At 54.0% G+C, this 19,746-nt stretch overlaps 1 protein-coding gene across 3 annotated transcripts in view; it reads right to left on the minus strand.

Annotated features, from left to right (window-relative positions):
• Nucleotides 1-19,746, minus strand: part of LOC138810355 (glutamate receptor ionotropic, kainate 4) — a 301,458-nt gene that overhangs the window by 37,478 nt on the left and 244,234 nt on the right. For 2 of the 3 annotated variants that reach the window (XM_069997403.1, XM_069997414.1), the window contains 2 exons: nt 16,206-16,313; nt 13,409-13,612 (listed from right to left, as the gene is read on the minus strand). In XM_069997403.1, the coding sequence (XP_069853504.1) occupies nt 13,409-13,612; nt 16,206-16,313 (312 nt within the window). The remainder of the gene's footprint in view (nt 1-13,408; nt 13,613-16,205; nt 16,314-19,746) is intronic. The other variant, XM_069997405.1, reaches the window with a different exon arrangement.

Here is a 19,746-nt window from a genome sequence, read left to right on the forward strand (position 1 = left end):
TCCCAAGATGAGACTCAGTCACCTGAGCAGGAATTAGCAGGTGAGCACTCTCAGTGGAAGGATCGGCAGGTGTCAAGGCCCTGAGGCACAGGGAAGCTCAGTACCTTCCAGAGGCTGGAAGGCGATCAAAATGGCTGCTCACCCACAGGACCCAGGCAGCGGCCAGGGAAGAGGCTGGAGTGGCAGCAGGGACCAGAGGTGCGATGCCTTGAAGAACCACCAGAAAGCTCTGAAGTCTTTCAAGGACCAGATTGGAGCTAACACTGGCTGCACAGCCACCGGCACCTGAGCCAATGAGAGGGCTCAGAGGGAGGGAGTTCGTCTTGTGAGGTTATATATAACAAACCAGAATAGAGAGGGGCCAGAAAGGGTCATGCTCACCGTGGTCCTTGTGTCCTTGCCACATACACAGCTGCACTTGGCAGTGATCCTCACACCTTAACTCCCCCCAGGGCAGCCGTGGCCGGCAGGCGGCAGGGTGACCTTTGATATCACCGCCCTGACCCGGCTCACACCCCTGCGGGCCTCCTGAATAAGGCCAAGGGCCTGGGCCAGCCCTGCCTCCCCACAGACCACCACTGGTCTGTCACCGCTACACCTATTTTCTCATTAGAAACTGGGATATTAACGGTCACCTGGGGAGTCCTTACAACGCTGAGAGAATCCGTATCGCCGCCAACCACAGGGCCAGCCCCGTCACAGGTGCTCCATAAACCACGCTCGCTGGCATTCTTCTAGCAACATTCACTTCTGCACCGAGACGATCTCACTGTGTCCTTCTTCCTTTAAAAAACCAACGGTGCTGGGCACAGCAGCTCCAGCCTGTAATCCTGGCTACGTAGGAATTGAAGACGGGGGAATCTCAGTTCAAAAGTTTGAAAGACTCCATCTCAATCGATGGCTGTGTGCAGCAGTGCACACCTGCCATTCCAGCCATGCGGGAGGGGGTGGGGTGGGGAGAGGGGGCAGCAGCTAGGTGCAGAGGCCACAGGCCCTTAGCTGGCGTCCCAGCCACACCGGGAGGCCCAGGAGGGCAGATGTCAGCTCCAGTCAGCCTTGGCATCAAGCCACTCTATCTTAAAAATAACGGAAGCAAAGGGGGCTGGAGGGGTGGCTCACACCCCAGTACACCAAAGAAAGACCTGGAATTCCCACTGGAAGGGGGCGTGGCTGGGAGTCAGGCCCTGCTGGGAGCTCAGGCCTGCCCCTCCCAGCGCTGTCCTGCAACTGACCCTCTAATGCACCCAGATCGTCGCTACACTTGCATTTCCCGCACCCCGCTCCAAGACTTCATCCATAGTTTTCCCCTCTTGATCGTCTTTCCAGGAATAGACACCCCTCCCCGCCCCCAGCCTCTCCATGGTCAGCAGAGAGAAGACACAGCTTGTTTCCCAGCCTCGTGTTAGCTCAGGGGCCGGACTCTGGTTCCAGCTTTGAAGCTGGGCATCCTTCACTTTGTGACTCCATTCTGTGACCATAATAGTTCTGACCCTGATGGGCCCTGCGTGCCGATTACAGCTACTCACGCCACGCTCGTCGCTCTGAACAAACGTCAGCTCTTACCACCACTGCCGTCCTTGCCCTTGACTCTCGGGTGCATATCTGCATATCTTATTGCTTCGTTCCCTTTAGTCTTTTATAAACATAAACCTAAGACCGGCTCTGGTGGCTCATGCTGGTAATCCTAGCTACTCAGGAGGCTGAGATCTGAGGATCGCAGTTTGAAACTGACCTGGGAAGGAAAAGTTCATGAGACTGTTATCTCCAGTAAACTCAGAAAAAGCCAGAAATGGTGGTGTGGCTCAGGTGATAGAGAACTAGCCTTGAGCACAAAGAGGCTCAGGGACAGTGCCCAGGCCCTGAGTACAAGCCCCAGGACTGGCAAAAAATGCAAGAAAAACCTCCATAACCTGTCCAGTTTTTTTTTTAAATTGCCATTGGCTTAGATTTTACAGAAGAAGCTGAGGCCCAGAGAGGTTCATCATTTGCTCATGTTCACACAGCCAGGGCATGGGAAGAAGTAGCTTCAGTCTCAGGACTGTGGACGTTGCTTTCTTACTGCTGCGTTGTTCCAAGTGACCTTTTCCCCACGTGGGTGCACAGTAGGTCTGCCAACAGTTCAAGGTCTAAAGAGGAAGTATTCTCCCCCTCCGCCCTCCCGCCCCCAGTCTGGGCTAGCCTAGCCCCACCTCACCTGCCAGCCTCAGGATGTGAGGAGTCACATTCCCCACTAGAGGGCGCCCCTGTCCCTTGCCCCCTCCTCACCCTTTCTCCCCCAGGCCCTGGGCAGCAGCCAGCTGGAACCAGGCTCCACTCCCCACAAGGCTCCAGGAGCCACTTGCAAATCCTCTCCAGATCCCAGGCTGAGCAGCTCCCACAGGCACCTCAGCCCACCTCAAATGAGACTATCTGACCGCGCTGGTCTTCTGCTGTGAGCCTTTCCCCCTCCCTTCCTGCCCCTGCCCAGCGATGCCCGGGGAGCCGGCGTGACTCCCCGGGGTCACAGACCCGCGAGCTGAGAGGCACCAAGGACCCTCATTCCCCCTCTGGGCTCCTTGGTCCCTCGGCAGGAGTCATCGCTTGGATTTCTGAATAGCACGCCTGGGGAAAGCCACTCCTGATCGGCTGCTGTCTGCCCACTGCACCCGCCCACCCTGCCCACGGCACCTGTAGAACGTCTGGTGTCCGGTGCCAGTGCACGGGAGATGAATGCCAAGCCCGCCGCCTCCTCTCCCTCCTTCCCAAACCCAGAAATGGAGACAAGGACATCCGACTAGTCACCAGTGCTGGCCCTCCCGCCCATGCCCTCAGCCCAGCCCGTACTCCCCGAGCTCCAAACAATCGCCTGCTGCCCCTCCAGGGGTCCTGCTGAGAGACCACAGGACGATGCCAGCCCCCGCGTGCGGGGTTCACCCGACTGGCGGCCAAGAGGAGCATCAGCATTCTCAGGAAGGGCAATGCCCCTGGCAAGTCCAACGCTTCCCTTCCCGGTGGTATTTCTTGAGGTGACAGTCTATTCTCAGGGTTGGATGAATTCCGTTAGAGTTAAATTAAAATCTCCATGAAATATTCACTAGGTTCAGCACAGGGCTGTGTCAGTAGCCGGGGAGGGCGGCTTTTGAGAGCGATCTGGAGCTACAGAGAGAAGGAATTCATGAGCCACCGTGAGGGTGGGGAGGGAGGGACACAGAAGTCCGTGCTGGGTCAGGAGCTCTGCTTTGCTGACCTTGCCCCGTGGGGCCAGACAGTGGCGTGTTTGAATCCCAGTTGTGCCATCTGCCAGCTAAGTACGGAGATGCCATCATGCCACATCTATAAAGTGGGTATAGTGCCAAGGGCGTGTGCACACGGAGCCCGGGTGCACATCTGCCCTTCAGAGAGCTCTCTTGAAGGCAACAGTGCGGTTCTTCCCCATACCACCGACTTACTCTATCAGGACCTGGACTTCATTGGAAGTCTGGTGACATCTGGGAAACCTATTCTTTCAAATGGTTTGAGGGACCAAGAACGGAAGGCTCACCCTGCAATCTTAGCTATGTCCTTAGAGGAGATAAAAGGACCAACGTTTGAAGCCACACACTGGACAAAAGCCAGAGAGATTCTATTTCAAAAAAGAAGCCAGGTGTGCCCAGTCCTGACCTCCAGTTCATGATCCCATCACCCATCCTTCACGCAAGAATTATGATCTGAGACGGCCCTGTCCGCTGATCTTTCCACCCGTGGGTCATGAAGAGGATGAGTTTGAGGGGCCAGGGCCTCTCATCTCACCAAATAAACATTTGTCAACGGGGCACGATGACATGAACCACCGGATGGGTCGGTTAGGAGCGTGGTCAGTTTTCCCACCTCGGCTGTCAAGCAGGGAGCACGTGGGGGAGAGTGTCCTGCTGTCACACGCACACCCGAGGGCCAGCTCAGCCACTCACAGGACACGCGCCTCACCTATCCGCACCTCTAGAACACGGAGCGAGCAATAGCACGTGCTGTGGGATTCGATGAGTACAATGACAGCGCCCGGAAATGCCACCGAGGCGTGAGCTGCGGAAAGGGTTAACGTCAATTTTATTTAAAAATGATTGTTTCAGAAAGTTCACTATAGATTGTTGAAGAGGGTGCACAGAAATCTCATGATTGGAAAATCAATGTGTATTATACATGCCACAGAGTGTTTACGTGGTCGAAATGTAAAACGGAGAGGGAGTCGGGAGTCTGGGTTTGGGGCAGGTTACGGGGACGCAGTGATGCCCCACGGAGATGACCTTTTCTTCCTCCTGCCACCACTCCCACGGCCAACATCCCACATGGGATTTTCTGAGGAATGATCTCCAACGCACGCATCACACAGAGGGAAGAAACAGAAGCCTGAGTATTAAGATGACATTCATTCCGCTCACCAAGCAATCAATGCAGTCACCCCAGATCATGCACCAACAGGGACCTGTGACAGTTTCTACCTGGGTCCCCCCTCTGGGGTCTAGGGGATCCCCCACCCCTCCTGGGTAAGGGCTACAAGGCAGCGAGGGAGGGGGGGAATCCAACGCCGAGAAAGGCTCACAGGCCCCTGTGAGCCCTGGCCTCGTGATCAGGGCTTGCTCTGCCCTGGTCATGCCAGCCTGCCACCTGTCACAAGGTGAAGGGCTCCAGGCCCGCTCGGGCCTGTGAAGCACTCTTGGGCAGGCGGCCTCCACTGCCTTAGGAATCTGACGGTGCCGGGGGATCGCAGTACTATCCTTCATTTCCCTTCCCACTTGTCAGGTCTGTAATTAGGAATGGTGTGATTCACAGGCCTGTTATTAGGGCTGTGTTTGTCAGGTAAAATAAAGTATCACCAATGGCTAGAAGCATTGCTGACAGCCATATAGAATCTCCAGACGCTTCCCCACTTCCCCGCGGCCCTTTCCCGCTTTACTCCCTGCCCACAAATCCCCTCCAACTTCTTCCCACTCTGCCCTGCCTCAGAGAACAGCCCTTAAGCTGTCCTACTGCACCAAGAAGGGAGCAAGGAGCCAGCCAATCAGATCCCCACTTGGGGAGCACTTGGCCCTTTCCTTGTTGCTGATTGGTACATGCAGGACTCACAGCATCTCAAAGGGCAGCAGGACATTTTCCCAGGGATCTCTAGGGTCTTTTGCAGAAGCTGGTGAGAGACAAGGGAACCCCCTGTCCACTCTTCCTGGAAGATGAAGGTGTGTGGTTTCTGTACATGTGTGCGTGTGCGTGTGCATGTGCGTGTGCGTGTGCGTGCATGTGTGCATGTGTGTGTGTAATAGTCCTAGGACTTGAATTCAGGTCCTGGGAGCTGTCCTTGAGCATTCTGCTCAAGGCTAACACTACCACTTGAGCCACAATGCCAGTTCCAACATTTTGGTGGTTAATTGAAGAGTCTCATGGTCTTTCCTTCCCTGGGCTGGCTTTGAACCATGATCCTTAGGTCTCAGTCTCCTGAGTAACTAAGATTGTAAGTGTGAGCCCCGAGTGCCCACAAACATGTCTAATTCAGTGAACATGCTCTTTAAAGAGGTCAAATGATTCACCCACGTGGGAGTAGGTGGAGCACCCTGTGATCCCGTGGGAAGACACCCGGATGGCGGGACAGCGCTCGGCTCCCACACACACTGGAAGCTCAGCCACAGATGAGGTGTCTCCTGGGCATCTCTGCCTAAGATCTGGGTGGCATCTAACGCAAGAAGGGGCACAATGAACAGCTGCGCGATTTAAGCTGAATTGGCACTTGGATAGAGAAGAGCCCGACGCTCACTTGTTCAGTCTAAACAGCTAAGCAGACTGTGAAAGTCCCAGAGGAGCAGAGAAGCAGACGGCTGCTTCAAGATCCACGCTGAGCCCTGAGGGAGCCTGGCCGCCCCCCTGGGAGCCACAGACACCCCGCAGGGCTAACTATCCCCACCCTGGGGGGGCCTAGAACCCGAAATGAAGGGGGCCAGTTGACTCCAGATTCAACAGCAATGCTCGCTGCATTTCCTGTGAACACCTCCACCCCCAGAACCTGACGATAGGCCAAAAAGCATCAGAGAGTCCTGGGGTTCTGTGTGACCTTGGGAAGTTACTTAGCCTCTCTGAGTTTGTCTTCTCCTGAGTGAAGTATGAATGGTACCAGCTTCTCCTTCCTGGAATAGCTATGAGGTAAAGGAGCTAAAGTGCCAGGCGGAGCACAGCTTCACAAAAACTCATCCCTCATTCTGATACTACCGACATGCATTATTCTCAGTCGGATACCAGGGTTGATCCTGGCACCCACATCCTTCTGTTCTTCCTGCCCGGGGCCAGAGACCTTGGCCTTGGCTTCTGGGCTGCTTCATTCTGGGGTTTGGAAAGGTCAGATCCCACTACTTGGTTCTGTCCGGCCAGGCTGACCCCGCCTGCCAGCTGGTGAGCTCACGGACCACATGGGTGCTCTGTCTTGCTCTCCCACCCATATGTCACACGTGTCCCCCTCCAGAAGCCAGCCCGGGCCTCTGGTCCACGTTCTGCTGCCATCTGGGACTTGCAGGTGGCTCTGATGTCTCCTGGACTGGGTAGGGACCTGCCTGGTAAGAGCCACCCGTGCCCTGCTGAGCAGCAGCGCCTGTCCACTGGCCTGCCTGTTCACTGGCCTGCCTGCTCGCTCGCAGCCCTCCTTCTGCTGCCTGGCCGGCCCTGCCGGGCAGAGGCCCCCTGGAGGGGCTCGGGGGCGATGCCAGAGTCCTGCACCTGGGGCAGCCCCGTGGACTCCGGACAGCTGCCTCTGTCACTACCAAAACAGCCCCTGGCACGGCCACTCCAGACTGGCCACCCACCCATGCTCTCAGAAAGCCAAAGCCCACCAGAACACCAAACAAAACAAGTGTGTGAATCAGTCTCCCAGGCGAGCAACACCTCTGGCCAGGGACCAGGAGTTGGAAAGGCCACACGACACACAGGCGGGTGGAACACTGCCAGCCCTTTTGGCCAGGGGTGGCTGAGGACAGCAGAAAGGGGCACTTGGGGTTCCTGGAAGCAGGGATCTTCATTCACAGGAAAGGGAGGGACAAGAGGGCCGGGCTTCGGGGCTGCACAGGGAGCCACAGTGCAGGAACACACACACACACACACACACACACACACACACACACACACACACACACACACACACACACACACACACACACACACACACACACACACACACACACACACACACACACACACACACACACACACACACACACACACACACACACACACACACACACACACACACACACACACACACACACACACACACACACACACACACACACACACACACCCCCGATGACGAAGGTCCTGCCCCACTGGGTCAAGAACACATAGGGTGGGCTTGGCCCAGCAGGTAAAATACATGGAGGTCAATCGGAGTCTGAAGCGTTGCCACTTCCCAGCCACCTGACCTTGCATGAATTTCTTAATCTCCAAGCCTTGGTTTTCTAATATTTAAATTAGAGGCAATAATAAATGAAAGTTATCCTTCTTCCCTTTCTCCCCTACTTCCTCCATCCATCCATCCATCCATCCATATATCCATCCACAATCCATCTATCCACACATCCATCCATCCACCCACCCACCCACCCACCCACCCACCCATCCATCTACACATCTACTCACCTACCCACCCACCCATCCATCCATCCATCTATCCATCCATCCATCCATCCATCTATCCATCCATCCATCCATCCACACATCCATCTATCCACACATCCACACATCCATCTATCCACACATCCACCCATCCATCCACCCACCCATCCATCCACCCACCCATCCATCCATCTATCCATCCACACATCCATCCATCTGCATTCTCAAACCCCAGCTGAACTGGAGGTCAGTGTTCTCCAGCTCTAACTGGACTGGGAATCAGAATTTCTCCAACTCCAGCAAACATCAGAATCACCTGTTCAATTGCAAACTGACATCCCTACCTTAAGTATCTGGTTCGGTACGTCTGGAAGGACCTCAAGTCTGGATTTGTGACAAGTTCAAGGTGATGCTGACACTTCAAAGGCCACACTTCGAGAACCACTGGGCTAGTTTATTCCAACATCCAAGATAGACTCCTACGGCTCCTCTGTGGAAAAACCTCCAGTGGCTTCCCTACCTTTAGAACCCAGTCCCAGCTCCTCACCATGATCTATGATGACCTTCATAACCTGGCTGGACTCTGTCTCATCAAGGTCACCTTGAGCAGCTGGCAGATGTCCCTCAGCCTCTGATGTGGCCACAGTGAACAATTCACGTTCCTTAAATGTGTCCCGCACACACCCCACACATTTCCCTCTGCCTGCATTCCCTCTTGTTGCTTGCCACATTCTGACTCGTCCATCAAGGTCAACCCGACTGCTGCACCGCTTGGAGGCATCTCCGTGTGCTAGAATGGCTGTGGGCTTTGATGTGGATGGACTTGGCTGTGAATTCCAGATCAATCACTTGTTAGCTGGGTGACCTGAGTTAGCCTCCCCGGTAAGCCAAAATTAACCTCGGCTTCTTCATTATGAAATGTGAATAATATTCATCTTATGAGATTGTTTTGCAGGGAAGACGTGATGTGTAATAAATGCCTGGCGGGCAGCAGGTATTTAATAAACAATCGCTGCAATTTCCTTCGCGCTGCTTTGAAGCCTTGCCTGCCAGCCTGCCTCCATGCTGCCTTCCTTCTCTGGGTTCCAACAGAATTCCAAACCTGATCCTATTTTGCATATATTTTATTGCAATGGCCTCCTACTATTTTAATACCCAAGGAACAGAACTGAGGCCTTTGTACGAATGATAAAAATGGACTCTCCCAGCAGATTGTTGGGCACAGGGCCTGGTAAGCCAAAGGTATCTTTTCAGGAAGCAAGTCTACAGGTGGATCCCATCCCACACCAGAGCGCATGCTGGGCTGGGCAGCAGAGGAAGGGCTGGGTTTCAAGCTGTGTTCACCCCTTAGATAGTACACGCCTACACAACTGTACTCCAAGGTGCCGTGCACACAGAATAAGAGTTCTGTGAAAGTAGGGATGGTGTCTTGTTTCATCTAATGCTGAATTAATACAGCCATCGGTCAAAGGCAGGAGGCACATCAGCTGGACGGGTCAGGTCTTAGCTCCAGGAATAAGATCCTTAAGGTGGCAAATGAGAATGACCTTTGAGGAGCAAGGCGGATGCTCAGTCCCTGTTTGCTGAGCATAGCTGGTAAACGCATGCGTGACTTCAGACCAGAGCCCAGTGCGTGGCCGAGGCTGCAGGAGATGTCCTGGGCCTCTACCCTGCAGGTGGGAACTGGGGTCAAGGTGCTCTTGGAAGCCATCAAAACCTTGTTGCTCCTTCTCTGCCCTTCCCACAAATCTGCTCCCACTGCTTGTCTTCTGCCTAGGAGCAAGCTCATCTCCTCGAAAGCTTCAGGTGTTTTAATGAACACATTCTCATTTCCTTTGCAGGCCCCCCCCCACCTCTGCTCACTCCCCGAGACAGCTGGTACTCGGCAGGGAAGGTGGGAATTATCGTGGCAAGGTGAGTTGCTGGATGAACTCCCAAGATCGTAATGCAGAGCCAGCCCAAGGCAGAATGGTCCACAAGACTCCACCTCCAAAATAAGCAACCAAAAGCCATGCTATGGGCATGGCTCAAGTGGTAACACACCAGCTGAGCAAACAAGCAAGCCCAGTGAGTGGAGGCCCTGGGTCTGAACTTTAACACTGTTCCCCTCAGCCTCCTGCCACACAAAAGGCACCTGAATGAAGTAAGCAAAGGAATGACCACAAGGGAAAAAGGTGAAGACAAGCCACATTCACCCCCCTCCCCGGAACACAGCTGCCATGTGGAAGAGGTGACTGCTTGGATCTCTGGATCAGCTACTCTATTTTAAGGACTGCTGAGTAAAATTCTATGACCTATTTGTGGTCAAAAGTCTCTGGCTTCAAGGTGAAAAGAGACCCCAGAGGACTAGTTGTGTTTTGACTTCAGCAAGGTAACTGTGCACATCTTTCCAGTGGACTGAGGCCCTGGAAAGCCACCCTCACCAGGTCTCTGGCCAAGTCCCTTCCCAGGAGGGGACATGGGAGGAGGCATTCCAGCTTCATTTCCACTCAATTAATCAAAATGTCATTGGCAAGCGCAGTGTGATATCCAGGGCTTATGAGCCTCCAATCTAAGCCTCCCGAAGCCCTTTTCTCTTTGAACCTAAACGTGCCATTCAGCCAGCGCGGAGCTGAGTGGCAACAGAGTGCTTCAGGCTAGATGGGGCTCTCTTGGTGGGGTGCCCTCCTTCCTCCAAGCAGGACTCAAAGGTGTACAGTGAAGCTGGTCTGGGTGAAACAAATACAAACTGATGTCCTCCAAATCGGGAGCTTTATCCTCCGCTCCGACTCAGCCTTGGGGAGAGGCTGCCCTCCCCCTGCCCTGTCCATCTGTACCGTCCCAATGGGCCATGTGTCCTGGTCACCATCAGAGGCGGTCAATGATGACAGATCAAGGCTCTAGGACTGTCTGTCTGTCCTCTGTCCTTCCTCTACAGAAAAAGGCAGTGGCTGTCCTTGTCCCTCTCCAAAGACGTGAGTATCGAGGTCCTTCCTTGGGGGCCCCTAACACTGGCCACCCTCTCTGATGCTGTGCTGACCTCATTCTTTGTCCAGGGACGCAGGGTGGGCAGCCCAGGCCTCACCCAGCCCAGCGCCTCATTCCTGACTCACGCCCTAACACCCCCCCACAACCAGGGGAGCCCTTACCCCACCCAAGTTCCACATGTGCAGCTCCGAAGGAGCAGCCCAGACCCAAAGGAGAACCTTAAGGCTGGCACCGAAGCCCGGGACCCCAAGAAGAAACCGTGGCTGATGCAAGCAACGATTTCCACGCTCCACTGTTGGCTGACAATGGGCTTTATTTCATTCTCTGTGCTGGGACAGGAAGAGGAGCACCGGGAGGCAGCTGATTCACCTAGAAGGGTCAAAGAACAGGGCCTCGGGGCAAAGCAGTGGTGCTCTGTCCCGAGGACTTGCTCCCTATCCCATCTCTCCTCCTCCACTCCCCGCTCCAGCAGATCTATGAGCGCAGCGTCTCTGTTTATTCTGTTCCTACTTTTCTCCGATGTCTGCAAGATGGGAGGCGTTCAATAACTACTGATTTAATGAACAAATTAGTTAATTACACCATGTCTCCAGGTTTTGATGAGACCCTCCCCACACAGCTTGTCTTTGCTGAAGACAAGATCCTGTCTGATTATCCAAGCCACTCCGTATGGAGCCCCACGTTCGTGAGGCCCGGGCGCCTCTCCCCTGCGGGTCCATGTCAGAGCTCATGAGGAGCTAACAAGCAGAGGGCTGAGCCCTGGCTCCTCCGTCCCAGGTCACTGGGCTGGGCCCCAGCTGCTCGACGGGGCCGAGGAACCAGGTCCTAGGGAGTCGGGAGGAAGCCTGGTCTCCCAGCTGCCTCGGACTCCCCACCTGGCTCAGCCTTGGCAGTGGCAACAGGAACACGCAGGAGTGGTCCTGGGGCTGTGGAGAAAGGAGTCCCCGTCTGCAGAAGCCTGGGTCTCCACCCAGGGCGGGTCTGCGGTTCAGAGACTCTAGGGGCTCCGTTGAAGGCCCCACCTGCCATCCCCACCCCTTGGGATGTCCTTCCTGGGCTCCCTGGGCCTCCTGTGGCCTTCTGGTTGACTCGACCGTCAGCTTCCCTTTGCTAATTCTCTCTGTGAGCAAGGCCGCACTTCTGCAGAACTCACTGTGGTCTTGAGTCCCTCCTCGTGGCTCACAATGTGGCTCACACTCTGATAAAGGCCATTGTTTTCCCCACCGCGGTATCAAGATCGCTGCCCACCCTGCCCCGGAACCGCCCGAGCACCTCCGCTCTTAAACACCTCTCATAGAGCTCCCATCCGGACAGAACTCACAGCCTGAGGTCCACACTCCCTTCTTAGCACCTTCAGTCATGTGTCTGTGCTCAAAGACTGGGATTTTAAAGTTTGCATCTTACACTCCATGTTTGGCGCCTATAAAAGGTTACAGCCACGGGCTGCTTCACCATGGACGCATGGTGATTTCTCCACAGCGCAGACATCACAGAGCCCTTAGATAAACTAAGACGGCCATGACATCACCCCTGAATAGAATTGTAAGGAACTGTCACACGCATCACCAGATGTTGGCCAAAACATTGTAATGCTGCACATGATTAGAGATCAATACAGGGGTGGGCTTTAAGATCTCGCCCTGTCTCATGCTGTGTGGCTTTGAACAAGCCACTGAACTCCCTGAGTTTTAGGTTGCTCCTGTGTGAAGTGGGGAAAAGACGCAAAACAGTCTGCTTGGGAGGTCAGGGGTGCTGCGTGTGAAGTTGGGCATGCATCGGCAGGTCAGGGGTGCTGCGTGCGAAGTTGGGCTTGCATCGGCACCCACTGGGGAGACCAAAGACGCTTCTTCTACCACTAAAAATACAGAGATGAGAAAGGTCAAAGTCACACCAAGAACCAAAGGTCTGTATTTCCTGCATTGGATCCCCATTCTCTCCCAGCCCCCCTCCGCAATTGAAAATCCACAGCAGAACCATGGACAGTGAATTAGCCCTGATTTAATTATAGGTTATAGTTGTTAATAGTGTGTACACAGGAAACAAAAGATGTCCCCCTGGAAGAACTTCCCCTATCTTTGCTCTCAGCTATCAGAAGATGGACATTTGGTGACAATCACTTGCATTCTAATCAAGTCTCTGAATTTACCCTGAAAACCTACAGCATGGTCCAAGTACCCCGTGGTCCTTGGGCTGTCACCGCAGGGCAGCAAAAAAGAGACAACTGGGGCTGGGAAGGTGGCTCAGTGGTAGAGTGCTTGCCTTGCATGCATGAGGCCCTGGGTTCGATTCCTCAGCACCACATAAGCAGAAAAAGCCAGAGGTGGTGCTGTGGCTCAAGTGGCAGAGCATTAGCCTTGAACTGAAGAGCTGAGGGACAATGCTCAGGCCGAGTTCAGGCCCCATGACCAACAACAACAAAAGGGGAGACAACGTAGGGAGCAATACCACCACCACCACGTGACCATCTCTCCAGACCAGTCAGCTCTTTCCCCTGTTATTTACCCCCTCTCCCTTGAGAATCTCAAGTCAGCTGATGCAGGTGTGTTCTCCTTCCCCAGGCCGGTTGGGGCTCAGCCGGGGGTATTCACCAGCAACAAGATCATCAGAATCAACCCAATAAAAAAAGCGAACACTGGGGTTATACGCAGACAGAACACAGATCTGTGTGTGTGGATCAAAGCCTAGGGTGGGGCTGGGGCCACGGCGGTCTGTTCACCAAAGCGAGGCACCTGTGGCCAGTCCCAGGCCGGCGCAGCCAAGGTCTCGGGGATAAGTGGGTGACTGGGCGAATGGAAGGGTGGTGAGCCCCGGCATCAGCCAAGGCCAACAGTCATCTTCTTACCCGAGAAATCAGCTCCCCGACCATGCCCGTCCAGGTGCCGTTGGCCTCGGGCACGCCGTACACGCCGTCCCCCACCAGCCGGATCTTGTAGTTGAACCGGAGGATCTCCGCCAGCTCCTTGAGCATGTCCACACAGAAGCCCTCGTAGCGGTCATTGCCCTCCATCTCCTGGTGGTTCCCCTTCAGCATGAGATACGGGTTTTCCTGCAGCGAAACTGGGCAGCTGTCATTCTCATCTGAGCCCTGGCGTCCCAGCCGCACCGGATGGGATGGATGGGCTTGGGGGTGGCAGGGGCGGGGCGCGGGAGGGGGGAGGGGGGAGGGGAGGCGGAAGGCCCGGCCCGCCATGGTCTCGCACAGCGGTGGTGACCAGACCCCTCCCTGGATCCAGATCCTCTAAGTGCTCCCACAGGGCTCCCACTGTCCTACCTCAGCCCCTTTCTCTCTTCAATTTGTTTTCTCACCCTTTTGCTTATTCTACACAGACCTATCACCAGGGAAATGTAAGACGGGTAAGAGCTATAGAGATGGCTGGGGTGATAAGAATACACACACATGATGAATGGATAAAGAAAATATATGTGTGTGGGGGGGTCAGTATATGTATATCTGTATGTGTGTATATATATGTACATATCTATGTATATATACACACACATATATGATGGAGTATTATTCAGCAGTAAAGAAGAACAAAGTTGTATCATTTACAGGGAAACTACCTGTACTCGAAACTACCACGTTAAGTGAAATATGCCAGACACAGGAAGACAAGTGTCAGGTTTTCTGTCACAGGTAGAGATGAGGGGAAAGATGACCTTCTAGGTAGACAGAAGGGTAAGAGAAGATAGCTGGGAGGGTTGGGTAAGCTAAGGTTGGAGTTGGGCTGAGGAGGACTAAGCTCTGGGGGCTTGAACTGTTCTGTGTGCTTTGGCCCAGCTGCTTCCTCTGCCCAAGCCCCTGTGCCTGGCTCCTCGCCTGCTCCAGCCGAGCCTCTCCCCTCTATTGCTCTTAGCACACAGGGGTCTCCTCCCAGCTCCATCTTTTATCCTTCAGCTTTCCCACTTCCTAAGCCTGGATGCTGTCCCTGAGCTTTTGTGCTCAAGGCTGGCGCTCTACCACTTGAGCCACACCTCCATTTCTGGCTTTTTTGGGGTTCTTTAATTGGAGATAAGAGTCTCAAAGACTTTTTTGCCTGGGCTGGCTTTGAACTATGACCCTCAGATCTCAGCTTCCTGAGTAGTTAAGATTATAGATGTGTGCCACCAGTGCCTAGCTCATTTTAGGCTTTTTTGTTATTCTCTTCTTTCCCTCCCCTCTCCTCTCCTCTCCTCCCCTCCTGTCCCATCCCCTCTCCTCCCTCTCTTCCTCTTTTCCTTTCAGAGAACTGGGATCTGAACTCAGGGCTTTGTACTTTCCTGGCAGGTGCTCTACCATTTGAGCCACACCTCCTCCTCTTTTTGCTCTGGTTAATGTTAAAACAGGGGCTTGCTTTTTGCCTAGGCTGACCTGGATAGCAATCTTTTTTTCATACTTTGCCCCACAGCTGGATGACAGCCATGCTCATCTGTTTTCTTTTCTGTTGAGATGGGGTTTCAGGATTGTTTGCACTGGCTGTCCTAGAGCTGTGATCCTCTTCTCTTGACTTCCTCAGTAGCTAGGGCTGGAGGTATGCACCACTGGTGGCCAGCAGGAACAGGGGCTCTCTCTGCCAGGACTCTAGGCTTGTGCATCTTTCCAGACTTTTATCCCATGAGGTTTGCAGTAGATCAATAATCCCACACAGGTTCCTGGGCCCCAGGTACTCTTGAAGGTCACAGTGGAAGTCCCTGAGCAATTTCTATGAGCTCAAAGAACCTAAGAGAAGCGGACACGTGTGCGCCTTGCACATTTATTGGACTGAGACTGAGCAGGCAGGCTACACCGTGTACGTCTCAGCTCTGGGCTGATATTCAATATCAGTGTGACAAGACAGTTTATCTCCTGCTGGCACGATGCTGGGTCGAGCAGGGAAATACATTTTATATTAGTTACAATGAGGAGGGGGTGGAGGAACAAATGGACACTGAATACATGTAGCTGGCTTCATCGACAGATATTTTAAAACACGGGGCCTTCAGGAGAGGCGGTGGAAGGGAAAAAAAGAAACACCTTGGTTGTGTGTGCACTTGGCTGCTCCCATCTGCTAAGTGATCCCGTCTTTGAAGACGCAGCCTGAGCCTTATTCATCTGTGATCGCCACGGCTGAGCACGTGGCAGGGGCCGGGGGCGGGAGGTGGACGCGTGGAGTTGGTAATTATTGAATAGAACTGAATCAAATAAAAAGGCAGATGGTCCTTTGCCCTGTAGGTTCATTGAGAACTCTCAGAACCATCTGGAAGTTGAGAAAGAAGCCGTATAAAACCAGTCAGGTGGCCACTTGGGTTTGTTGCAGTGGGAGCCTCGTTTTATACATGGCAGGTGCCAAGCAATGGGATTGCTAAGGGCCCCCTAGGCCCCCCCCCCCTAACCCGTATCAGAAGGCAGTCCCTTCCCCTGGGGATTGGCCGGCCTTCCGGGCTCCCTGAAGGGAGGAACCCCCAAGTGGTAGCATCTCCAACCTTCCCTCTTCCTCCGCTGCTCACTCAGCACATCTCCTTTCCATGTGAAACGGCAGCTCCCGTGCAATTACCCTGTCATAAACGGGCCTGGCTGCTGTGATTAGCGCTCCCTTCTTGTGAAGCCTGTGAGCTCTTGGCCCCGGGAGGCCATGGCCCCTGGAGAGCAGCAGCTGGGAGACTCAGGAAAACCTGCTTACCAGGATGGTGGTGACCACCAGGGTGGTGTTGAACAGACTGTCCGAGATGTTGGAGGCATAGAGGCGGCTGTCCATGCTGAGACCCTCTGCTACGTGCCACTGGCCAATCTGCGGAGATGAACGGAGAGGCTGGAGGAGCCTGGGCTGCAGGCCGTGCCACCCGCCTGCCCAGGGCAGAGCCGGGAGGAGGGGCGTTCCCAGAGGAGACTTTCACACAGGGCTCAGGGGCTTGGGGGAAGAGGAGGGCTGCTAGGGTAAGAAGAAAGGAGTGACGACTTGGGAAAAGGCGGGCGAGGAAATGACGATATATCAGGAATGGAACGCAGGTCACAGAAGTTCTCCTCCCCTAGCCCCCCATTTGGGGGGGCGAGTAAGTTCCCAGGAACAGCATTATTTTGGGGTAGGGATGAGCCATTGTGCTGTGTGGCTGCAAGAAACCCAGTTATCTGGGCGAGAAGGAGGTGGGTGGAGGGAGCTGGTAGATCCCAGGTCTTTATTTAATGAATGGCTGAGGGTACAGATGGATGAACATGTGAGGAGAGGCCTGGTGGGTTATTTGGCTGGCTGGGACGGTTTAGAAAAGTCACCAAAGTCCCCCACAGCCCCCGTCCTCCCGGCCTGAGCTCACCCATCACCACCATAATTTCCTCTATTCTTCTCAGAGCTGACAGGTGGCATGGGCTCCAGTTTGACAATATTGGACTGGATGGGTGACCACAGATTCAGGAAAGTTCCAGCCCTCCTGAGAAAGTACCCTCACCCGCCTGACACAGGGGGGTTGATATGGACACTTGGGGTCAAAGATAGATTTAACCGGGCACTCAATAAGGTTTCCTTCCACTTCTCTAGTGTTTTGTCTGCACTGCCTTTCGTTTTATTTTACTGTGGTAAAACCACTTAACCTGAGATCTGATCTCTTGACCCGTTTTTAAGCGTATGATATATAGACTTTGGACTACTCCCAAGACTAAACTCAAAGGTAGTGAATTATTAGCTTATTTGTTCCAATGGAACATGGGTTTTGTTTGTTTGTTTTCATACTGGCGTCTGAACTCAGAGCCTCCCACTATACTGCACAGCCATGCCTCCAGCCCCTCTGTTTTTGAGACAGTCTCGTCCTGCCTGAGCATGCCTGGATCACGATCCACTTGCTTTAGGCATTCCATCATAGCCAGGATGATTGAGATGATTGATAGGTTCTTGGTACCTCGCCAAGCTTTCTGCCCCTGAGATGGAGTCTCGAGAACTCTTCTGTGGGAGCTGACCGGAACTGTGATCCTCCCAAACTCAGCCTCCTCTGTAATTAGCTCGACTGGTGTAGACCCCTGTGCCCTGCTATCAACTGAAAGGGCACAGTTCTTTCCAGGCTGGCCCTGAACTGTGAGCTTCCTGTTCTCAGCCTTCTAAGCAGTTAGAATTACAGAAGTTAGCCATGAAGGCCTACCTTTGGAACAGATTTTATACAATCCCTAGATAAATAGGTTATGAGCAAACACTGTGGAAATATAGAGAACATATCAGCAATTTGTAAATATATAAAACAGAGACACAGACTCCCAATAGAGTTAGTTCTACTAGTGGGAGACCCTGGTAAGTCATTTCTGTGGCTAAGCCTTTAAGGGGACCAGCCAGGAGAGAAAGCTGACAGCTGGCTGGAGCCCTGATGAGACCCATACACTGCCTGGACCAGGCCTCTCCAGAAGCAGGGAGTTTCCCTGGGAAACTCCCTCGACTCCCAAGATGCCATGTGGGTCTGCTCCCGGGGATATGCTCTGTGTTCTCTTCTAGAAGCTCCAACATCCAGAAGCCATGGCTCACTCTTGGCCCCATGAACCGAGACGGTGCAGGGTCACAAATGAGCCGGACCCAGTGTGGTCGCCCAGCCAGCCAGCCCCACTTTTCAGAGAAAGAATCAGAGGTCAGCGGACAGGCCTGAAGCTTGAGCCCTGGGCCCCTAACTCCTGGTGAATCTTCCCCCAGATCACCTTGCACACCGCACCCTCAGGCACACATTCCCGCCTTCTCTCGCACAGTTTCGTCTCCCCTCCTAGCCCACAGGGCTCACAACAAAAGCGGTTGGCCTTAGTTATGCCACTCCCAGCGTCTTCCTCTGGGCTTTGGGAGCCAGGAGGGCAGGTTGCTCCAGAGGGGCAGGCATGGGCAGAAGGGAGGGGAGGTCCCAGAGACTCTCCGAACTGAGCAGCCAGGCCTCACCACTGCCTGACCTTGTCTTCTTCCCCTTCTCTTCAGGGAAAAAGGGTGGGAGGTGAGGAATTTGCACATAAAGAGGGACAGGGTCATAGCTACTGGACACTTGTGGTACCAGATGACTGTTTCCAGCACCTCTGAATCCTCCTGTCATCCTTGGGCCTTGTTGTGGTGCTTCTATTTCATTCAGGAAGAAACGCCAGGTATGTGTGGCGCAGGTTTGGACCCAGTCTTCTGACTCGTACATCTGTGTCTTCCCTGATGCAGACTTAGGGTGGGGAACAAGCAGGCTTCCCAGGAAACGGCTCTCAGGGACTCTGCCAGCCAGTGTGAACTCCAGATGACACGGCTTTCTGTCATTGGTCTTCACACATAAAGAGCGGCCGGCTGGATGTCAGCACCCGGATGCTCAGCGACGACTCCTTAGATGCCCTGAGCCTACATGGCACACCCGCAGGGCTGGGAAGACCGCAGCTCCCCCTGACCACCTTCCCACCTCCGCTGGTCTCAGCAATCCGGTTCTAACAGCCTGCGCTAAGGCCTCCTTCGGCTGACGCAAGCGAGGAGCCAGCGATGGAAATGATTCATCCAGAGTCAGAACTGACAGCCTGAGCAGCACAGCCTCCCATCCCTCACCTCTGGGGACCTGGCAAAGAGACTAATTAGCCCCCAAGCTCCAGTCGGCCATGCACTCTCCCACCCACCCACCTATTAGCCCTCAAGAAATTAATAAACTCATCAGATCCAACAAAGCGGTTTGGCAGCCATTCCCTGGCACAATGTAATTGCAAAAAGGCAGCGGGAAGGAAGCAGAGAGCCAGAGCCAGGTGCCCTGGGATACGGGCTAATCACCACACCCCCTGGGCACCTGTGATGCTACACATGTGCCAGGGTGGGCAGGGCAGCTTCTCATCACTGACAAGCTGTGCCTTTGCATGTAGCCAAATCCCTTTGCTCCACCCTGCTGACTCCCGCCCCAAAGCCTCTGGTGGAAACAGCTGTTTTGTAAGTGGTCAACACCGCCCACATGTGCAGGCTTGAGCTCGTCCACAAGGTTGTGGTGGAGAAAGAGCGAGCCACTGCTAATTTCAATACCATTTGCTTCTCTCTGTGTGTCTCTTTCTCTCTGTCTCTGTCTCTCTCTAGTGGGCAGTAGTACTGGGATTGAACTTGGGATCTCATGCTCACTAGGAGGTGCTCTTCCACTTGAACCACACCTTCAGTCGTGTGTGTGTGTCTGTGTCTGTGTGTGTGTGTGTGTGTGTGTGCGTGCCTACTGGGTACTGGAGCTTGAACTCAGGGCCTGGGCACTGTCCCTTAACTTTTTTTTGTG

This window comes from Dipodomys merriami, unplaced genomic scaffold (assembly GCF_024711535.1).
Source record: "Dipodomys merriami isolate MVZ:Mamm:240054 unplaced genomic scaffold, mDipMer1.0.p SCAF_103, whole genome shotgun sequence".
NCBI lineage: Eukaryota > Metazoa > Chordata > Mammalia > Rodentia > Heteromyidae > Dipodomys > Dipodomys merriami.